At 39.8% G+C, this 22,732-nt stretch overlaps 1 protein-coding gene across 1 annotated transcript in view; it reads left to right on the top strand.

Moving 5' to 3' along the window:
- The first annotated feature begins 3,908 nt into the window (after positions 1-3,908).
- fhod1.S (formin homology 2 domain containing 1 S homeolog) overlaps positions 3,909-22,732 on the top strand; it is a 92,114-nt gene continuing 73,290 nt past the window's right edge. Inside the window, exon 1 of the mRNA XM_018260652.2 lies at positions 3,909-4,790. Coding sequence (XP_018116141.1) covers positions 4,626-4,790 — 165 coding nt within the window. The 5' untranslated portion in view covers positions 3,909-4,625. The remainder of the gene's footprint in view (positions 4,791-22,732) is intronic.

Genomic DNA, 22,732 nt, shown 5'->3' with positions numbered 1-22,732 from the left:
GCTGAAAGCTATAGAGTAAACCAAGTGTTGCATTATGCTCAATCTTTATGGAGATCTTCAGGGGTGGTGAACGGTTCTCAGACCTTTTTTGAACATTGGTGTTGTAAAGCACCCAAATCGCGGGGAGTGATTTCAACATTGTACAATAACTGTTTTGTCCTGACTGACACCCGTCAGGTTTCGTATACACAATTATGGCAAGAGGACATAGGCTGTCAAATAGGTTTAGACGACTGGGAAGTAATTTGGTCTAATATCAAGAAATCTTCAAGGAATGTCTCACTCCTAGAAACAAATTATAAGGTTTTACTCCGGTGGTACCTGGTCCCCGCACGTATAGCGCGATTTATACCTTCAGCTGATGATAGATGTTTTAGGGGTTGTACCCACAAGGGCACTATGTATCATATTTGGTGGCTATGTCCTTTAGTTCAAAGATTTTGGATAAGAATATATAATATGATTTATTCCATTTTTAATATACCTATTCCAAAACACCCTAGCACGGCCCTATTATGTAAAAAACCTGATGCTTTCACGTCACACCAATTCCAACTTTTCCTGTTGATTATGACGGCTGCAAAACAAACAATCGCAAAGGCTTGGAAAACCAAGCATATCTCTATCGAGGTCACGAAGGGTAAAATTGATTGGATAATGGTCCAGGAGAAGATGTCTAGCATGTTACTGGATACTCACCAGAAATACCTGTTGGTTTGGTCCCCTTGGATTGAATATAGATTTGGTACTAATTATCCGACTGCCTTTCTAAGCATTTGAATCATTACCACTGTCTTATCTCACTTGTAACTATTTTTATAGGATTTTCAGGACTTGTCTGCGAGTTCAATGGTTAATTTGATTGTCAGTATTTTGCTTTCTATTCACCAACAGTGGATGTTCACAGTTTAACTATAAGCTATGTGTAAATTTGTGAGTATTTTGATGTAACTACACGTGGAGACTATATGGTATATTTGAAGACTCAATCTGTACTGTCTCTTAATGTGCTACTGTAAGCTACTGTCAACTTTGTTTATGTTATGTAAACTCAATAAAAATATTGGAATATAAGAACAATTGTGCACAATTTCTCTTTGTTTTGTGAAGGTAACACATGCTCCTATAGTTATCCGGCCAAAATGAGCACAAGTAATAGAGGTGTGCCCAGTATAGCCATGATGCCCAACACATGCAAAGCTCATTTTACTACTTTCTGTTGTGGGTGTTTTCAAAAAACATAAAGTTAACATTAACAGTTACATAAAATAATTTATACCTACCAAGTGCATTACATTACGTGGACTAGGAAATTACTCATTGGTTCAGGTTAGGTATCAAGGCCAAAACAAAAAAAATCTAACGCTCAAGGCCAAAACAACAAAAATCTAACGCTGATTAAATTATATACAGTAGAACCCCCATTTTTTGTTTTTTAGGGGAGTGTAACTGCGAGCTATAACCTTAATCCTGTCTGTGATCAATCAGCAGCCACCAGATGGCAGCATTATCTGTACAGTTTTGCAACCATGTTAGTAACTAATCAGTGTTGTCAAAACAGCCCATACAGTTGTTTATACATGGTTCTTATGCATATCGCAACATGTAAAACATTTTATAAGAGGCGATCCAGCTTCATCACAGAAGAATGCAGATTATGGTATTTCCCCACGATTTATACTGATCACCACAAAAAAAAGGGTGTTCTACTTTTAACTTTTAGTATGTTATAGATTTATTAATTCTAAACAACTTTTCAATTGATCTTCATTATATATTTTTTATAGTTTCTTGATTATTTGCCTTCTTTTTCTGACCCATTGCAGCTTTCAAATGGGGTCACTGATTTTTGTCCATACAGTGGGCATATGGGCTTGGGTAGTGTTAGAGCAATGGTAGATGAGATTAGTTGCTTGCAACAAATCTCCTCTTCTGTGGGCGACTAATCTCCTCCAAATGCTTTCCCACCGGCTATAAAGTGATTGCTGGTGGTAAAACATGAATCTTTTTGACTTTCTGAAGTTGTCCAAAGTTGTCTCACAAGGAAACGTTGAGGGACTGGAAAGTAATTCTCTTACCACCTGTGGGAAAGCATTTGGGGGAGATTAGTCACCCATAGAAAAGATTTGCTGTGGAGACTAATCTCCTCGTATATCATTTCCCTTAGAGGTCTGTTTTTTATACCAAGCTGGCCATATACCTAAAGATTTGAAATCACCAAATTAGTTGATGTTAGTCTGAATCGGCCAACCAAATTGGCATGATCCAATTGCTTGGCCATACAGCCAGCCTATAGAGAACGGTCTCATGAGGACATCTTCCAGGCACCATTGTGATACTTGCCCAACAGGATTTTCAAACCTGAACAATATATGAACAATTTTCAACCTGTACATGGCCAGCTAAATCTGTTAATGGAACAGCAATACCTGCCTCCAGACTTGCTGAACAACAAATTCTATAACCCTTTTGTAGAAACTGCTTTAGAATCCAAAATGATGTCATAAAGCAGCTATGGGCAACTAACTTCCACTGTGTGACAACATACAGGCAAATCCAGCCCGACCACTAGCTGAATCCTCTTCTGTGGTTGCATCAGGAAGCCTTGTCGCATTTGCAAAGACACGTTAGGTTATGGACACTGGCTGTTGTCAACGGCTGTTTTCAGTTCAGTAATTGGGCTGACCTCAGCTAGTGTGTGACCTCACACAGACTGATCAGATTCAAATCAATGGAGCAGTGGCACTGAGCAGATCTTCTTACTCAGCCACTGACAACAGCCTGTGTGTCAATAGCCGTAGAATGTACATTTAGAAGCAAAAACCGCAGAGTGTGTTCGTGCCAGAGCGCACACAATTGGGTCAGGCACGGGTCTATAAAAGGAACCTGAAAGTCGGGAGCGGGCTGAGGGAGGGCAAGTTAGGGTCAGGTGCAGGACGGATTTTTCCCGACCCGCACCTGACCCTAACCTGCCCTGGGTTCCTTTTATAGACCTGTGCCCGACCCGCCAATGATGTCACAAAAGGGTTGAGCAGCGCTGGATATTCCCGGTAGTGATGTGCGGGTTGAGAATTTCTTGACCCGCACCCGACCCTAACCTGCCCGCTCCCTACCCGCATCCGACCCGGGCCCGCTGCTCCCCTTTATTTATAAACCAGCGCCCGCCCTGCAGTGACGTCACAAAAGGGGCGGGACAGGCGGAAGTCTATAAATTCTGGCATCAGAAGCCGGCAGTACTAGGTGCGCGACCCGCACATTTTGTCCAGGGGTCAGCCCGAACCCGCCTGACCCGCTGGTAAACCCGCAGGTGCCAGGGGGCTCAGCTCGGCCTGCACATCACTAATTCCCGGGGTCCCGCTATTGGTGTGCACCATTCCCTCTCACTGCACACGCATGTGTCATATCGCTGGGGAATGTTGTGTTCCACATTTACTTTAGGCCCCTAAAATTTCGCCACCCTAGGCCTTTATGGCCTCGCCACAAATCCGGGCCTGGGTGCGGGTCAAGCAGAAGCCATCAGTTCAAGGTGGGATGCGAGGTTGGCAAGAAGAGGATTCAGCTAGCGGATGGGGGCTGTAATAATTGATCAGCAGGCTTATTTCTTAACCATCCGACCCTAGCAGGGCTGGAACTAGGGGTAGGCACAAGTGCCTAGGGAGCAAAGCTTGGTAGGCGCAAGTGTTACCATTTTGAAAAGTGGATGCGCTCTTTGAAGTTGGTGCATGCGCAACATCACGCACACGCGCCATCAGCAGCGCGCTGTTGCGCACGCGCGTCCTCGGTTGCGCACGGTTACGCACAATTACGCACGCGCGTCCTCGGTTGCGCACGGTTACGCACGCGCGTCCTCGGTTGCGCACGGTTACGCACAATTACGCACGCGCGTCCTCGGTTGCACAGATGCGACGGGGACGGAAGTTGCTAACGGCCAGCTGGGTTGCCTGGGGCAACTGACAGACCTGGCCCGGCACTGGACCCTAGCCATTTATTTGTGCAAATGTGCCCCTGGGGCAGTAACTCAGTGACAAACCAGGAATTGTCACCATTGTTCAAACAACTATAGGCAGAGCAAGTGGAGGCAAGAACTTGTTAAAGGTTAGGGGCAAATGTGTCCATTAGTAGATGAGCCCTAGTGGAGTGTGATAGTTCATTAACCCCAGCCTGTTACAGGGTAACGCAGAAGATGAAATACAGAAACCACAAACTGCGCACGACCCTCTCTACTGACAATTCGCTTTACTTAAGTCCCTCATCACTGTCCAACCGTAGCTCCGATAATAATCAGTCCCTGGTCATTTGTCCCTCTTTTATGTCCACGTTGCAGTGTCGCTACTGTTTCATCCTCACACTGTTTCTAAACGACTTCTGAGCTGAGCCCCATTTTCCGCCGGTTCCCCTTCGCTCTGCATCTGCTTCCCTTGCGTCTCACTGCTCGTCCTCCCTGCACAGTCAGCTCCACCCCCAAATCCCCACAACAAACCCCCTCTCGCCCTCCTTGCTTTCCAGGTGACGTCAGGCTCTGCCTCCCCTGGGAGCTGAGGTCTGTTCCTTGGACTATGACTTGGGGAGAGTGAAGAGGCAGAAGCGCTGCTGGAGAGAGTTTCCACCTTAGCGGAGCTGCAGCCATGGCGACCGTTCAATGCCGGGTGCAGTACCTGGATGACATGGACCCCTTTATTTGTACAAACTTCCCCGAGCCCAGAAGAGCCCCGGTGCACAGTCTCTCAGAGAACACTTCGCTGCTGGATCAGCTGCCGGCCATACACAAGCTGCTGGAGGCGCCCTTAAAGGTACTGGATAGTTGGGGACATGTAGAAGAGTAAAAGTGGAGTCCTGGAAGATTTTATTAACAAAAGGTTGGGAAAGGGCGATGAAGTGAGCGGTATACAGTGGAACCTCAATTTTACATCCCCTAAGTTTTCCCTCATTTTACATTGTTACATATATTATGTACAATTAATTCCCCTGATTTAACATTTTCCTGGATTTGACACCATTTTTTTCTGGTCCCCTGAAAAACGTAAAATGGGGGTTGTACTGTATAGTAGAATTTATAAAGAGTAGGACTGAGTACAGGCACATGGAGCTTGGTGTTCTCTGAGGTGCTGGCAGGGATGAAGTCTTTCAGGTAATACACAGACAGTCCCGGCTTCATAGTATTTGGACTACGTGTCCCAGCAGCCCTGGCATATGAGACATAACGAGTTCCCAGCAGATGAGCTTGAGTTTTCGTTGAGTAGCAAAGGGACTCCCTTAGCTGCACTAGAGATTCTATTAATAGAGATTTCTATCCGACTCAAATGTTTAAAAGTGAAATGAGTTTGCAGCACTTGTACCCCTTTACTAGAGATGTGCCCAGATTTTATATAGAACATCATCGATTGGTTCTACATCTCAAAGACAGACTTTTTTTTACCCCGAGCAGCTGCTCTTACCTGCGACTGAGTATCCTGCCCAGATCATTCATTCCCATGTCAAGGCAGAAGGTATTTTCCTCCAATTCTACAGAGCATTGCATAGGCATGGGTCCAGAAGAATTTTACAGGCATCTGAAAAATCCCCCCCTTGTGAATATCCATGCATACCCTCACTCTACCATTGTATAGTTTGTAGCAAAGTTGTAACAGAGGCTCACACCTAATAAAATTCAGTTACACAGTGTTTATGAATATCATACTGTGCCCCCCGCTTTGCCATCCTGTAGGTTCTACTAAAGTTCTGATGGAGGCTTGCACATTATACAATTAAGCAGTGTCGGACTGGCCCACCGGGATACCAGGAAAACTCCCGGTAGGCCAAGGTGTCAGTGGGCCCTCCTGCTTCTAAACATTTGGTTTATTTCATGGCCATTCCCTATTTCTATGAGAATAAAGAGGCTAAATATATGGAATAATAGATTATAGTATGTAAAGAAAAGAGACTAGGAGAATAGAGGTTGAGTAAGGAAAGGAAGAAAATAATACTTAGAGTGGGCCCCTGGTCTAAAAGGTGTTTGGGTGGGCCCCTGATCTAAGGGTTTTTGGTGGGCCCCTGGTGTCCCAGTCCGACACTGCAATTAAGTTACACTTGTAGTGGTCCCAAGGCAAGAAAAGTTAACCCCCTTATGATGATATATGTTGACTAGATCCTATTAGTCTGTACTGTATGTAATTAGATGAATAACATGCTATTGTTATGCTCTTAAAATGTGTTCATGACTGTTGCACAGACAAGTCAGTTCTTGAAGTTGCATTGTCTCAAAATGCTATTTTGCATCCTGTCAAGGCGTTCCTTTCTTGTAGATGCTACATTCTCAGCTAATGATTGTGTCTGTCAGGTGATAAGGGTATGCATAAAGAAAGTTACCCCTACACACCTAACATTTGCAGTATGAGACTGGAAGAACTGTGCCAGTCAGAATACCCTTCCCAACTGACATCTGCTTCCCATTAGCTAGAATGCAAGGCACTGTTATGGCACTTGCATGTGGCAGTCAGTACGTGTCAATGCTAACTCCTCCTTGAGAGGGCCGAGACAATCTGAAATGCCCCATTGTGCCAAGAGCTTTGTAGTTGGGCAATATCCACTGTTCATTTAGGTTTATAAAAACTGCTACTACTCAGTTTATTGAGCCTTGTTTGGGGCCTGACCAACCAATATTCGACTGGTTATAAAATCTTGTCATTCAAGGACTACATAGGCCCACACTATCATCTGATCATGGGCCCAGGGATGATCCAATCAGCCCAAATTGGTCCAGAAAGTGTATGGCAAAATCAGATAAAAATCCACAAATGAGCAGATTGTGCCTTTGATACCAGGGATGCTGCTGCCATGAGGTGAGTTGAGAAACTTTGCCCAGACGACAGCTCCCTGCAAGTTACCAAGGATAACAAGAAGCCGCTCCTGGTTACTTTAAAGGGGCGGTTCACCTTTAAGTTAACTTTTAGTATGTTATAGTATGGTGAATTTTAAGCATATTTTCAAATGGTCTACATTATTTTATTTTTTGAATTATTTGCCTTCTTCTTCTGACTCTTTCCAGATATCAAATGGGGGTCACATTTATTGTTACTGCTACTTTTTATTACTCATCTTTCTATTCAGAATCATATTCCAGTCTCTTATTCAAACCAGTGCATGGTTGCTAAGGTAATGTAGACCCTAGCAACCAGATTGCTGAAATTTTAAACTGCTGAGAGCTGCTGAAAAAAAAGCTAAGTAAAAAAACACAAATAAAAAATGAAAACCAATTGCAAATTGTCTCAGAATATCACTCTTATCACAATTTAAAGGTTAACAACCCCTTTAAGGTGGCCAAAATTCTCAGATCTTCACCTGTTCAAAGTTGGTCAGTCTAAATGGAACCTATAATCTGCTTATGTTCAGTCTCAGCGGTGCATCTGCATGTGAGGAAGGGAAAGAAGCTCCTACACCTCTTCACTTCCTCTCAAATGTTATTGTTTAGGCTGTAACCCCCAAACAAACGAAACAATGCTAGTCTGCTATTCACTGATCAAAATGCACAATATAATATATATTCAGTTGTTAGTATAAACTCCAGTTTGGGTAGTTGGCAACTTTTAGTAAAGGCACACAAAACTTATACCAATTTCCCTATTGATCATGCATTGTTTTTAATATATACAGCAGTACGCTGTTGTTTTCTGTCCATTAATAGTGTGATAAAGGATTAAGTAAGGACTGTAATATTTTATAGTTTGTGTGGATGAAATAGAGCTCAAACAAACTATTAATTCAGAGAAATAGTAAAAATCTATGTCATGTTTTGGATGGAGATCCACCATGGAGTTTATATAAACTATAGTTGTGTTTCTGAAGCAAACACACCAGTTTTACCAATGCAGGGCAACAGTGCATTATTTTATCATTCCTTTAAAACACTTAAATATTTTGGTGTTACTGTTCCTTCAAATGTGGGCTGCCTTTATCCCAGATCTGAACCAAACAAAAAATCCTGACATCCAAAAGGCACCAAGCAAGGGTTAATGTTTTTTTTGTCTGGGAATATATGTGAAGCCGCCCCTTTTTCCATATATGTGTGTTTCCCAAATTTAGCTGAAGTAACTGTTGGCAGGCATGGTACAGTCTAGCTCTCTGGAACATACCTCTCCACATGACCCTTTGATCACTCTCTGTTTTTAGTTAAATTCTCTCTGGCTCCTAAATAAGATTTCTGTCTCCATAGCAATCAGACTAGACTCTCTTTACCCTGCTATACCAGTTGATCCAGGGTTTCTCAAAGTTCTCAGTTTGGGACTTCATCAATGTATTATTTCATACACTGCACGTGTTAAGCCTTTTTTTCCAACAACAATAATATGATATGAATAGAGTAATGCATGTCAGTCACTGGCACAATGGATATTCATATTATTTTGTTTGGTCGCCAAGAATGTTGTCACCGTTATTAAATTTCCCTGTGGCCCCTGTGGGAGTCTTGACGCTATAATTTGAAAACAATGGACTAAGAAGTTTCGAACCTGTGTTTTTACCAGATTTCATTTCAGTGCATCTTAGTAACTAACATTGTTCTCCCAATTTTTTGTTCAATATGCTTTGCAGGTGTTTGTATTTGTTGATTGGGAACTGTGATTGGGGTAGGGCTGGAGTTGTCATTAGGAAACAGTTTTTCAGTACATCTTTCTACAAAAGTGGAAATGTGCCATACCCTTTTAATAGAAATGCTTTTTTATTGTGTGCATCCAGCCTTCTGCATCTTTCCATGAAGGCGTCACTGGGAATTATTGGTTTGCCTTCTTTAAATGAAAATTGAAGTGTAAAGGGAGTCACACTTCAAATAATTTAGTCTTCCATGTAAAATGTAATTCCTGACCCAACAAGTGTATTTTTTTTAGTTGCAATATTGGTGTGTAGGCAGCCATCTTAGATTATTTTGCCTGGTCATGTGCTTTCAGAAAAAGCCAGCACTTCAGGATGCAACTGCTTTCAAGCAGGCTATTGTTTTTCCTACTCAATGTAACTGAAGGTGTTGCAGTGGGACATGGATTTTTACTATTGAGTGCTGTTCTTATATCTACCAGGGAGCTGCTATTTGGTTACCTTCCCATTGTTCTGCTGATGGGCTGCTGGGAGGGAGAAGGGAGGAGTGATATCACTCCAACTTTCAGTTTAGCAGTAAAAGAGTGCACAAGTCACATGACCGGGGGCACCTGGGAAACTGACAATATGTATAGCCCCATGTCAGATTTCAAAATTAAATATAAAAAAAAATCATTTTCATCTTTTGAAAAATGGATTTCAGTGCTGGAGCAGCACTATTAACTGATGCATTATGAAAAAAACATGTGTTCCCATGACAGTATCCCTTTAAGGGTAGGACTACATAGACGATTTTCACGCGATCTGACACGCTGTGAAAAAATACAGGCGTCACGTCGGATGCGACAGAAATAAGGTAAGTAATAGCATTGTCAGATGGTGTTGCAGCGTTGATCCGGCGCGACACGACTGCATGCTGCGTCTGCATCCGACAGTCACGTCGCTTCGGATCAACACTGTAACTTCATCGAACATTTCCATTACTTACCTTATTTCTGTTGCATCCGACGTGATGCCTGTGTTTTTGTGCAGCACGTCGGATCGTGAGGAAATCATCCATGTAGTCCTACCCTAAGAGATTTTCCTCAGACAACAATTGCAGTATATTATAATGGCTTATAGGGGGTATCTGGAAATTATTGCAGCAATATAAATCAAGAAGTATTGAAAAGTAAAGTGCCTGCAAGCTTTGTGTTCATTTTTATGGTCTATTTAAGGGAATTTTTCCTTTAACCTTTTCCCTGCCAACATTCTTTCTATGCTGCAGAAAAATGTAATTGCCTAGCAACACTTTTTTTGTCCCCAAAGTGACCTTCAAAAAGAAAAGGAAGGGTTCAATGGACCAAAAAGCGATATCTGAAAATCTACAGTTAGTTTAGAATATGTTTATATATATATATATATATATATATATATATATATATATATATATATATATATATATATATATATATATAGATAGTCAATGGAGGAGTCGGCACTCACGACACAAGGTTCACAGTTGCCTGGGTGCAGTGTCCAAAATAAGATTCAATATTGCACAAATAAGGTCCGCACTCTCAGGACTTAGGAAAAGTTAAGAATTTTTTTATACACATAGGAGACTGACGTTTCGACCTCTTCAGAGGCCTTTCTCAAAGTATAAAAAAATTCTTAACTTTTCCTAAGTTCTGAGAGTGCGGACCTTATTTGTGCTATATATATAGATAGATATATATATAGATATATAGATATATATATATATATATATATCTATATATATATATATAGTTCAAAAGCCTCCCGCACTCCGTTCACAGTTTTAAAGGACCAGGTGCCTCCTCATTATGCTTATTTGTATATATCAAAAAAGTAGGAGTACACCAGTGATGTGGAAAAGTTAAAACATATTAATTTTATTATTCCATTTAAAAACAGGCCAACGTTTCTGTCTCCTCCTAAGACCTTTATCAAGACCTGACTTGACCTGACTTGATAAAGGTCTTAATAATAAATAATAAAATTAATATGTTTTAACTTTTTCAAATCTCCGATGTGCTCCTACTTTTTTGAGATATATATATATATATGCGCCTGGGTGCAGTCCTAAAAATATCAATATCAACATAGTCCATAGACTATCTGTGCCCACATAAAATACTTTTTTATTTTGCCATAAGACCTGTGAGTGCGACTTCTATGGACTATGTTAAGCCTTTTATTTAACACAATTACTTCATTTCAAAGGCTCAAATGTAAGTGGACAAATTAAAAAACTGAAATTAAAATGTTCATTTCTAAAACTTGGTTGAAAACTCTTTGCTGACAATGACAGCCTAAAGTCTTGAACTCATGGACATCACCAGATTCTGGGTTTCCTACTTTTTAATGCTCTACCAGGACTTTACTGCAGCAGCTTTCAGTTGATGTTTGTGGGCCTTTCTAGTCTTCAACAAGTGAAATGCATGCTCAATTGCGTTCAGATCAGGTGACTGACTTGGCCATTGAAGAATATTCCACTTCTTTGCTTTAATAAACTCCTGGTTTGCTTTGGCTGTATGTTTTGGGTCATTGTCAATCTGTATTATGAAACGCCTCCCAATCAATGTGACTGCATTTAGCTGGATTTGAGCAGACAGTATGGGGCAGATTTATTTAAAAAATACTTCAAAATTCGACCATCGAATTAAAATACTTTGGCATCGAAGTCGAAGGATTTTTTACCGAATTTGGCAATCGAACGATCAAAATAAAATCGTTCGCTCAAACGATTAAATCATTCTAACGATTTCAGCGATCGATCGAAGGATTTTCCTTCGACCTCTAAAGACTTAGAAAACTGCTCTAGAAGGTCCCCATAGGCTAACATAGCACTTCGGCAGGTTTAATTTGATGACAATTGGTCAATCTTTGGAAATCCTGCCTGGTTTACCTTATTTGGAAAACAGGGCAGGCAGTTTTGACCCAGGCAGCCCTTCAAAAAAACCGGGCTGTCCGGGTCAAAACCGGACAGATGGCAACCCTAATGGCAATAGAGTAGACTCCTAACATTATACTTATACTTAAACATCATTTTATTTTGCATTCCACACCTTTCTTTCATGACATTAATTCTAAAAGACTATGGGTTATTCAATCTTATTCCAGTTGCTTCTAGCAACCGTTTTGGCAATTCTGTCAAAATGCCTGATCTTTAACTATGCATATAATTAAATAACTAAACTTCAGCATACTGCTTCACCTTGCTCATCAATCTAATGACTGCTTCACGCTAATATCAGAAACTGAGAGAAAGGGTACATGGACTTCTTTTGTGGGGGCTGCCATCCTACAACATTTATTGGAAAGCAGACAATGACATCTCAATCTTTGTGCTTTGCTTCCTGACAGCCAAAAACTATTTATTTATATATTTTGGTTGAAGAAGGTTGTTGCCACTGAAAGCTTGTGCTATCAATTTATGCTTTCCAATAAATGTTGCTGATCGATAAGCCACACAAAATAAGCCTGTGTCTGTAGTGCAGGCATGTCCAAAGTCCGGTCCGCAGGCCTCCCGTTTTCAAATTTACACTGGCCTGCAGCCTTAAACAAGGAATCGCCCATTCATGGGCAGGCCCGAATTTGGGGAGAGGCCGTCTAGGCCCAGGCCTAGGGCTGCCTTACAGTATAAGCCAAAACATGCCACTTGCTCAGTTTTGACTATTTAAAAACTGTGGCGTTTATTTTCATAAAGCATTGGCACCCAACTAGCTAGCCCAACCCAGGATCCGGTACTTTTTTTCGCTCCTGAAAATAGGAGTAGAGAGCAGTGCCTTCTATCTCCTTCCCGCGGCGGCTGCGCGTCTTGATGTAATCGCATATTAGCGTGTGACATCATGACATCACTGGATTAGGCGCTAGTTCTCGCCGGAAGCTGCCACAGGGCCAAATCTGGCCCTCGTTGCAAAAAGTTTGGACACCACTGCTGTAGTATATAGAAGTACACAAAACTTTGTAAGAACACTTGTCCCTCATAATGTTGCCCCATTAAAACTGTGAGCTGGCATAATACTTTTTAAATGGTGCAGCCTGGACATTAGTGATATATGGACATACATAACCAAAGCAGTGTATAGTAGCAGCTCCATGCAAAAACCTAACGTGTCAGTGTTGTGTTATTTTGTCAGTCTCAAGATCCTGTTGGGGAAATCTCCACTAAGATTCCAGCATGTCCATGTTTGTTGTTTTAGTTTTGTGCTAGAATTAGTATATTAAATTGATTTTTAGTCCATTTATTTTTAAGCGAGAGCAAGTGTCCAATTAGTAATATTTTGGTGTGACAAGCCTCCCTTCGTCAGATGGTGTAAACAGTTTGATGGATCCATAATAATAGACAAGGCCATCTTTTAGGAGTAATTTGGTATGATAATTGTTCTTCACAATGGTAACACGGCCAAGAAATATGATACAGACACAGTTGCTATTGATGTTTCCATATTCCAAGATGATTACACCTCCATACACATTGCCCCACTAATTTAAAAGTGGTTTCATAAACTAAAGGAGGATTTCAGCTGTCTTCCATACTCCCCCCCGCCCCCATTTACCAGATCTTAACATCAATCAATATGTATAGAACATTTTGAAGCCCTTTTCGCTTTCCACTTCCTTTTGTTCCATTTTTTAAGAATGTCTAGTATCCCAATAAACACAGTTTCGGTCATAAATTAAGACTTTTCAAAAAAAGGATTGAAGGTGTTCTTAAAGCAATGAGTGGCCATACATAATATGTATAGTGCTGTATTATGGCTCGCTATCTCCCTAGGCACCCTTTTGTGCAACAGGGGTTTTTTTTCTCTCCAAATTTTATTTTATCACATGGGCTCCCAAGGACAGCACCCTAAAGCTGTCACCCTAGACATGGGCCTTTGAGTGTGTATATGGCAAATTCACCCCTGAATACGTTTATATTTTTCACAGAAAACATACAATACTCCCTTAATCTATCAACTGAAGCACAGGACAGAATTTATAATGAGGGGTGGTCCTGAATTTGTATAATTTAATCCACATGAATTAAAATTTGCCCCTGTGGTACGTACGCTTGCCAATAAATCAGTTGATTTGTAAATCTTTTAAATTTGGCCTTTCTTATTCATATTCTTATTCATTCATTCATTTTGACTGGCTGAAAAAGACTTGTAGATAATATACCCCTTAAACCGAGTATACTTTTGGCCTTTACTTGAAAAAAAGGCAACGAAGTAGACTAGAAACCAGCATTAGAGGAGTGCTTCATCCTCTTACTTCCAGGTCAATTGATTTTTTTTAAGGCCCTAGCTATTGGTAAACATTTGACCATGCAGTGGTTTGCAGTTTTGGCTTTTCAGCTAAATTCGCTGATCAGATCAATCCATGCACAGTATTAGCTAGCATTATAAACGTTTATAGTAGTATACTAACTACATTTATTTGTGTTATGTTTTGGGTAGCCGAGGATGAGAAGAGTATAACAGTGCTTTTTTAGCAGAGTCATGCAGGCCTTACACAACAGTAAGCTTTCACTTTCACTTTTAAGCTGACAGGAAGTATGCACAGTATGTTTGAGCACAGTGACATCTACAGGCCATTTGTATAAACACCACAAATTGCTTCTAATTATTTTGTTTACTTTTAGTTTGCATGTTATCATTGTCTCAAATAATTTCAGGCTTATCTTTTTCCCCCTTTAATTGAATTTTTTTGCATTTCCTTAGAGAACTTTGTCAGATATCTTGGTCAGGGCTCCTCAGTTGCTTCCTATTATGACTCGTGCATATCCTTTGTGTGTGTGTCAGACCTTCTACGTCTTATTCATTGTAATTCTTAGTAACAGGCTCAAAGAATAATTCAATATTGGACAATGCACAGTTAATTGTTAAGACTGATGTTGAAAGTGTTTTTCCATTTCATTTTTTTATTTATTCTTTCATGGTAACTTATTGTTTCCAAAACAACTTTTAACAACTTTTTGTTATATTTTATTTATTCAGTGTCATCATGTTTCAAAGATTATGCATCATTTACATCAATCCCAGCCACAAATATTTAAAAAAATAAATAAAAAGCACATTTTATTTGTCAAAGTATGTTGTCACAGTTGTGTGCAATATAGGGAAATAGGAGTTGTGTGCAATATAGGGAAATAGGTGGAGAAAGTCCAAATTTCTGGCTGTACAAACAGATATAAGAAGTCAGTTACAAGCAAATCTCCTTGTGGGTGCTCCAAAATGTATATAACAGAAAGTGTATGTTAATGCAATTCATTAACATGCTCCTGCAATCCTCATGTTTCCATTGCCCCCATCCTGCCTCTTCTCATGAATGTTGCTCGATGCGCCTATTAATGCTGGGGAACCATGAAGCTACCACCACCCAGGACCTGCTGTTAGCTGAAGATTTCCCATAGGGAATTGTGCCAATAGGTACAGCAGACTTGCAGACTGCAAGCACAGTTGTGTCTATTTTAATGCATCAGGGAAAACTGCAGCTGGCACAAACAACAGTGGGAAAAAAGATGCATTATGAGAATAAAATATTGCTATTTGCGTCCAAAATTTGCACACTGTACTTGTGTTTTCAAATGACCCCTATTATTTTCTGTTTATTTTTTTAAAGTAAAATATAAAATATTTTTTCAACTTGGAAGAGGAAAGAACAGTGGTGGTAAATCATTACCCTCTTCATTTTGAGTTCATGCCTCAAGTACACTATGAAGAAAAACTTACAAATGAGATTAAGTTAGAATCTCATGTCTGGAAGAAATAGATAATAAAAATTCTCAGAAATGAAATTTGTATTGCACATTTTATCAAATCCTTGATTTGTGAGAGGAAACATATTCATTTAAGTATCTTACCGTCCATTAGTTAAAAGGTATTGAGTATATTGTTTTGAGCCCAGTTTTGAGTTTTATTGGCCATTGTCCCAAGGGAAAGTCTCTGTTGTAGAACAAAAACAATAAAGTTGTGAATCTAGTGTTTCTACTTCTAATTGTTTTCCAGCTGTCCCATGTTTTAATTATCTTCAGGATCCTGTGATTGATTATATTACATTTTAGGCAAAATCAAAAACATTTTATTTTTTATTTTCCCCTTAAGCTGGAACAAGAATGCAAATAATCATTGCAGGGCAAGAGCACGTCTGGTTAGAGAACATACATGTTTTGTGTATTTTAATGCATATGGACTGAATAGTATTGTCTATTACAAATTATGCATTCATTTTGTAAAACTGTATGACATTTCTTTCACTGGGTGCTTAGGTTAATAGCATTGTAAATTAAAATAGGTATGTGTTATATTACATAGATGTCTTAAAGGAATACTGTATATATTTTAGGCATTTACTTCATTTATGAGTAATTATTTTATAATGTTACTTTTCTTGATAATTTTGCAAATCTAATATATTGCTTAAAGGAACAGTTCAGTTTAAAACCGACTGGGTAAATGGACTGTGCAAAATAAAAAATGTTTATAATATAGTTAGTCAGCCAAAAATGTAATGTATAAAGGCTGGAGAGACCAGATGTCTAACATAATAGCCAGAACACTACTTCCTGCTTTGCAGCTCTCTATCACTTAGTCAGTCAGCAACTTTAAAGGAGAAACAAACCCGTACTAGAAAACCCCCCCTAATTTTCGGAAATTTTCGTGACTTTCAGCGCATGTGCAGACGTTCATGACCGGAAATTTACTCCAACTGCTCATGCGCCGAAACTCCGCTCAGATTCCAAAGAAGACCGAAAAAAGAAGATGGAGCCTGTGAACTCCCGAGGCCAAATCTGCACAGAGGGGTAAGTAAAAAATTAGGGGCATTTGCCCGGGGGGGGGGCAGTTAGGCTGTGGGGGAGAAGGGATGTTGGTCTACGCAGGGTAGGGGTTTTTTCTAGTATGGGATTGTTTCTCCTTTAAGGGGAGGGGCACATGGGACATAACTTTTTAGTGTGTTTGCTTTTGATCCTTAGCATGCAGCTCAGATTCAAAGCAAACAGTTATGACCCACATGGCCCTCCTCAATTCACTGATTGGTTACTGCCTGGTAAGCGATAAGAGAGCTGCAAAGCAGGAAGTAGTGTTCTGGCTATTATGTTAGACATCCAGTCACTCCAGCTTTTATACATTACATTTTTTGCTAACTAACTATAGTTGCAACATTTATTATTTTGCACAGCCTATCTATTTATTTTCACGCTGAACTGTTCCTTTAACATTATGCTAGACTAGAGGCAGAATGATTCCCACATGATTCAGGATTTACAATCATGAGCGGATTAGATGTTATGGTATAGTATTGTTATGTTTCAAATGTGCCTTTTGTTAAATTGGGGCAACTGTTTAGGGATAGACAGTATAAACTAATTCACAAGGCATGTAAAAACTGGCATTTGGATATATGAAAAACTTGACAGAACAAATTGTGAAATTGAAATGTAAATTTAGAGACACTCTGGCCACAAATGGCCTGCAGGGTGGTAGGCTTACAGCAGTGATCCTCAACCAGTGACTTGTGAGCAATATGTTGCTCACTATCCCCTTGGATGTTGCTCCCTGTTGCCTCAAAGCAGGAGCTTATTTTTGAATTCTTAGCTTTGGTTGCATAAAAACAGATGTTCTGCTAAAAAGAGTCTCCTGTAGGCTACCAGTCCACATAGGGGCTAACAAATAGCCAATCATGGTCCTTATTTGGCAACCCAGGAACTTTTTCCATGCTTGTGTTGCTCTCCAACTCTTTTGGAGGTGTAGTAGGAATGCTCACTCTGTTTGTTTAAACACTTGAACATATAAAGGCAACTGTGAAATTTCCAGCCAGTTTTTAATTAACACAAAATGAGACTTCATGGTGAGTCAGGAATCTCACATCAGTACAGGTATGGAACCTGTTATGCAGAATGTTTGGGACCTGAGATATTCCGGATAATGGATCTTTCCTTAATTCGGATCTCATTGCCTTAAGTCAGAGGTCCCCAACCTTTTTTCCTGTGAGCCACATTCAAATGTAAAAAGAGTTGGGGAGCAACACAAGCATGAAACAATCCCTTGTGGTACCAAATAAGGGCTTTAATTGGATATTTGGTAGCTCCTATGTGGACTGGCAGCTTACAGAAGGCTCTACTTGGCAATGTACTTAGTTTTTATGCAATTAAAACTTGCTTCTGAGCCTGGAATTCAAAAATAAGCACCTGCTTTGAAGACATTGAGAGCAACATTCAAGGGGTTGGAGAGCAACATGTTGCTCACGAGCTACTGGATGGGGATCACTGCCTTAACTCTACTAGAAAATCATGTAAACATTAAATAAATCCAAAAAGCTGATTCTGCTTCCAATAAGGATTACTTATATTTTATTTGGGATAATGTACAAGGTACTGTTTTATTATTACAGAAAAAAAGGAAATACTTTTTTAAAAATGTGGATTATTTTGATATAATGGAGTCTATGGGAGATGGCCTTTCCCTAATTCTGAGCTTTCTGGATAACTGATCCCATACCTGTTGTAAGCTGTGGGATCCACAACAGACACTTTTCTTCTTTTTAAAGGCAGACCATTTCAGGATACAAAACAAACCATAAAAATAAATCCTGCCCACTGGGTGCTACCTTCACACATGAAGCGTTCCCTTACTAACCTGGGCCCCTTGTGGACTACGAGTAAGAAAACACATAAGTAGGGGTCACCCCTGTACTCACAAATCTGGGGGATTGCTCAGCCTCCTGGCTTTCCTCAGACAGACAGACCCTCTGTCACTTGGTCTCCTCTCTCTGTACCTTGCAGTAGCAAAATGGCCCCCCCAGCCCCTCTGGGAGTGTCCTTCCTGCTCTGTGTCCTGCTCTGAGAGACATTCCTAACAGGCCCACTAGAACTAAATACCTTTCCACAGGACAGCCTTCCTGTTGAAGGTGAGTTCTAATCCATGAGCTTGGCTACTGGATCGGAGTACCTGGCTTGCCTTTACTTTCCGGAATACTCCAGCTTCCAGGACCTGGCCGCCAAAGCCTTTAAACAGAGAACCTATTCTCGCTTTATGAACACCCTTCCTGGTGCCTACCTCTCCCACTAAGGAGAACTTAAAGGGAAAACACACATTTTCCCACATTGTTTTGGTCACTCTACCACACTGTACATAGTCAAATGATTTTTGCATCAGATTTTTTGAAAGAGGATTTCTTGTTGGACACAATTGTATTTTTCCCAACAGACTTATGAAATATATCTATTTACAGAAATGGTAAGCGGTTTAGTACTGCGATGTAATCTGCATACATTTTGTCAATTTACTACATCAGTCCATTCTTGTACCTGCAGAGATTTCAGTTTCAGCCGAAGCTGCTCAGTCAGAAATCAAAACCAGGCTTCTCTAAATAAGCATCCCCTGTTTTTAGTCCACGGGATAGTTTACCATGGTGTGAGTGTTGCATTAGATCTTTTTAGATAGTAGTGGCAAACATTAATTTATATAACACTAAAAAAATGTAGCACATCCAAAACTAAATTCCAGGGCACAAAAGTATGCTAACATGGTTTCCAAACCCTGCAGCAATTTTTTTAAGGGATCTTTGAGAACAGATCTGTTAGTCATTTATTAGGCTCTTGAGAATATTCTAAATGTTCTCGTTACTATAAGGTCCTGAGACATACTGTTATTTCATTGCACCGCTTGCAAAACTCATATGACAAAAGAATAGAGTGGATTGAAGTATTTACTGATGAGTATGTAATAAAATAGCTTCATTTTAATACAGTTTAGTATATGAAACATCAATCTCTTTCATTGTGGAACAGAGCCAAGCATCACCAAAGAAATGATCATTTTACTCTAGATGTCAAACTGTTAGAACAGAGCATCTTATGCCAGAGCTGAACTAAAAACGGAAATGGGCAATACAACACAATAAACCCTCACAGATGTTTCTTCCACAACCTGGTGAAACTGTTTGCAAACCTAGCCAATGACTAAAACATTCAGTATTCCTGAATGACAACATTAAAGGAGAACTAAACCCTAAAAAGGAATATCGTTAAAAATACTATATTTTATATACTGAACTTATTGCACCAGCGCACAGTTTCAGCTTGTCAATAGCAGCAATTACCCAGGACTTCAAACTTGTCACAGGGGGTCACCATCTTGGAAAGTGTCTGCGACACTCATGCTCAGTGGGCTCTGAGCAGCTGTTAGGGGTCGTCGGTAATTATCAAGCAGAAAATTAGGGTTGTCTGTAATATAAACTGATGCTACAGGGCTGACTATTAAATTCTGATGCTAGTTGCACTGGTTTCTGTGCTGCCATGTTGTAATTACTAATCAGCCTTATATTGTGACATTTCTATTCTATGTGTACTGTATATAGTGAGTGTGACAGCAGCACAGAGCATGTGCAGTGAATCAGCAGAAAAGAAAATGTACAACAATGTACAACATTTCTAGCCTGTTTCACTAGTTAGCTTTAGTTCTCTAATTTGAGAGCTAAATCTGCATCAGAATGCTAAATCTTATACAATTTCACATTTGTAATGGATCCTAGACTTGACTTAGAACTAAAGATGCCTGCACACATGCTACTGAAGCATGTTTTTGGTTGACAGTTCTGGTTTGCCAAAGCATGGCTAAGAAATACTGTAGGGGAAAGGTAATAATAGGAAAGATAATAAAAATAAGAACACACAAAATTAACAATGAAGGCCAAGACCCCTTTAAGAGTAATAAAAAAAAATAGGCACCAAATCTGAAGAAATCTATACGTAAGGTATTACAATCATTTCAAGTGCTGTACTTGTAAAATTTAATGCATGTCAGTCAGCAAGCTGGTGTAAACTGATTTTTACTTGTAATGGTGCCTGGGATATATCCAAAGCTAATTCCAGAAGCACAATGAGAGATTCTGATCTGCTGAAAGTACAGTATCTGCAGATGATTGCAGCAGTATTCCAGATAATGTAACAGGTATTCCCTCAGCATTCTCCTGCCTAACTCTAAAAAGAAACAATCATTACTGCTGTAATGAGCAAAATGCGTACAGCAACCAGTTTAGCAAAAGGGTGGTAGAATGTTCTTTTGGTTTTAAGGACAGCCATCCTCCCTAAGGCAAGTTGTTAGCATTGGTTAGTTCAGTAAAGCTAGCATCACTAAAATATTTTAGTTTCTCGATCCATAGTCACCATTGTAAATCAGCCTTGCTTTCCTGCATATAGTGGGGAAAAAACTTACCCATTTTAATTGCATGGATATTGTCCTTTCATCTCCTTTTTCTGTTAACGTGCCTTGTTAATATAAAGATAATTGTATGAAATCATTGCTAAAGAGAAATCCATTGACATTCCTTTGTGTACAAAGCAGCAGTCAGATCCCTCCCCACAGATATGTGGCCTGGGGGCTTTTCCAGCTATAAAACAATTAACAGTATGTGCTCAACTTGTGCAACTTTTATTTAATTTTTGTGAAATTAAGCCAAAGAAAAACAATGAATAACTAAGAGAGAGAAAATATTAAAATTATATATAAACAGCAACTTTTGAAACTGAAATTTTTCTCCGTTGTTATAAGCATGCTTTGTAGTAGAAGACCAGCATGTGGTCATCAAAATCTTCACCTTAATTGGTATGATACTAATTAAAAAAATAAGAAATAGTAGCAATAAATGTTATAATATTTCAACCTGAGGTTTAGCTACATTTTTGCAAGGCATATTTGATTTATATTCAGTACAGGGGTAGCTCCTTTACAACTTGACCTGCATCTGTACCCACATTCGAAACTCCTACCCGCAAACCCGCAGGTTACCTGACCCACTACAGGACTCTAACTATAGGTGCTGTAGGCCCATGCTAGTGCAAATGCTAGAGGGACTGCTGTTAGATGCAGTCATGGTTTATTGGGCTGGTGGGGGCTGTTTGGGCTTGAAATGTCTTGAAATGGGCTTGAATCCTAGTCCAGGGCTGATGTGCGTTGTGCCCATGCTTGATCAGTGGGGCTTGACTAAACTTAAAATACATGCAAAATACTTTTTCTGTACAGTATGTTACAGTTTCACAGGGCATTCACTATCATTTCGACACTTAGGGGCAAATTTGTCAAGGGTCTAATAGTAAATTTGAATTAGAATTTTCAACTGTCAAAATTCACATTTTCAAATTTTACTCCCACCATTTCAATGTAAATGTCGAACGTGAGATTTATGTGAGAATGTGAGATTTATCACACCTTGACTATGGAAACACTCCTAATTCAAATATTCTCCACCTAAAACCTGCCGAGTTCATTTACAATTCAATGGCAGAGGTCTGTTGAGCCATTTGGAGATGTTAATAGCCTTCCTGACATTGAGTTTTTTTTCAGGAGAAAAACTAGATTCGTAAAAATTGAATACGATTGGAATTTTCGGATCGGAACCATTCAATTTAATATTAGACATTCAAAATTATTCTTAACCTTCCAGTCGAATTGTGAGCATATTCGAATTAAAAAAAATTCACATGAATTCAAAATTCGACCTTTGATAAATGGGCCTCCCCATGTACACTTAATCCAAAATACGGGCAGACACATTGAACTTGGGTTGGTCAGTAATGTGTTGCTTGAGCTACAATGTTCTTTACAAAATCACTTGGGTTTCGCACACACTCTGTTATTTGAGAAATCGGGTTAATTTGTTTTGGTTCTGGCTTGATTGATCTAAACAGAAATTAAGATAATCAGTCTTCTGATTTAGTGCCTGTATTGGTGTGTAACAAAATACACAAAGGTGCATTTCCACATAGTGACCGCTGCTAGCTGGTCAATCAGATCTGTGCTTTAATGCCACATACATGTGTGGTCAAAACTATACACATATGTTTGGTCAGGTATCCCAAAAGTCAGCTAGGGGCCGATTCACCAAGGGTCGAATATCTTAACCCTCGGTATTCGACTGGGAATTAAAATCCTTTGAATATCGAAGTCGAAGGATTTTAGCGCAAATAGTTCGATCGTTCGATCCATCGTTCGATCGAAGGAAAAATCCTTCGATCGAACGATTAAATCCTTCGAATCGAACAATTCGAAGGATTATCCTTCGACCAAAAAAACTTAGGCAATCCTATGGGGACCTTCCCCATAGACTAACATTGAGTTCGGTAGGTTTTAGATGGCGAACTAGGGGGTCGAAGTTTTTTCTTAAAGAGACAGTACTT

Source organism: Xenopus laevis, chromosome 4S (assembly GCF_017654675.1).
Source record: "Xenopus laevis strain J_2021 chromosome 4S, Xenopus_laevis_v10.1, whole genome shotgun sequence".
Lineage (NCBI taxonomy): Eukaryota > Metazoa > Chordata > Amphibia > Anura > Pipidae > Xenopus > Xenopus laevis.
The sequence above is the reverse complement of the archived record's forward strand: the minus strand, read 5'-3'. Positions and strand labels throughout refer to the sequence as shown.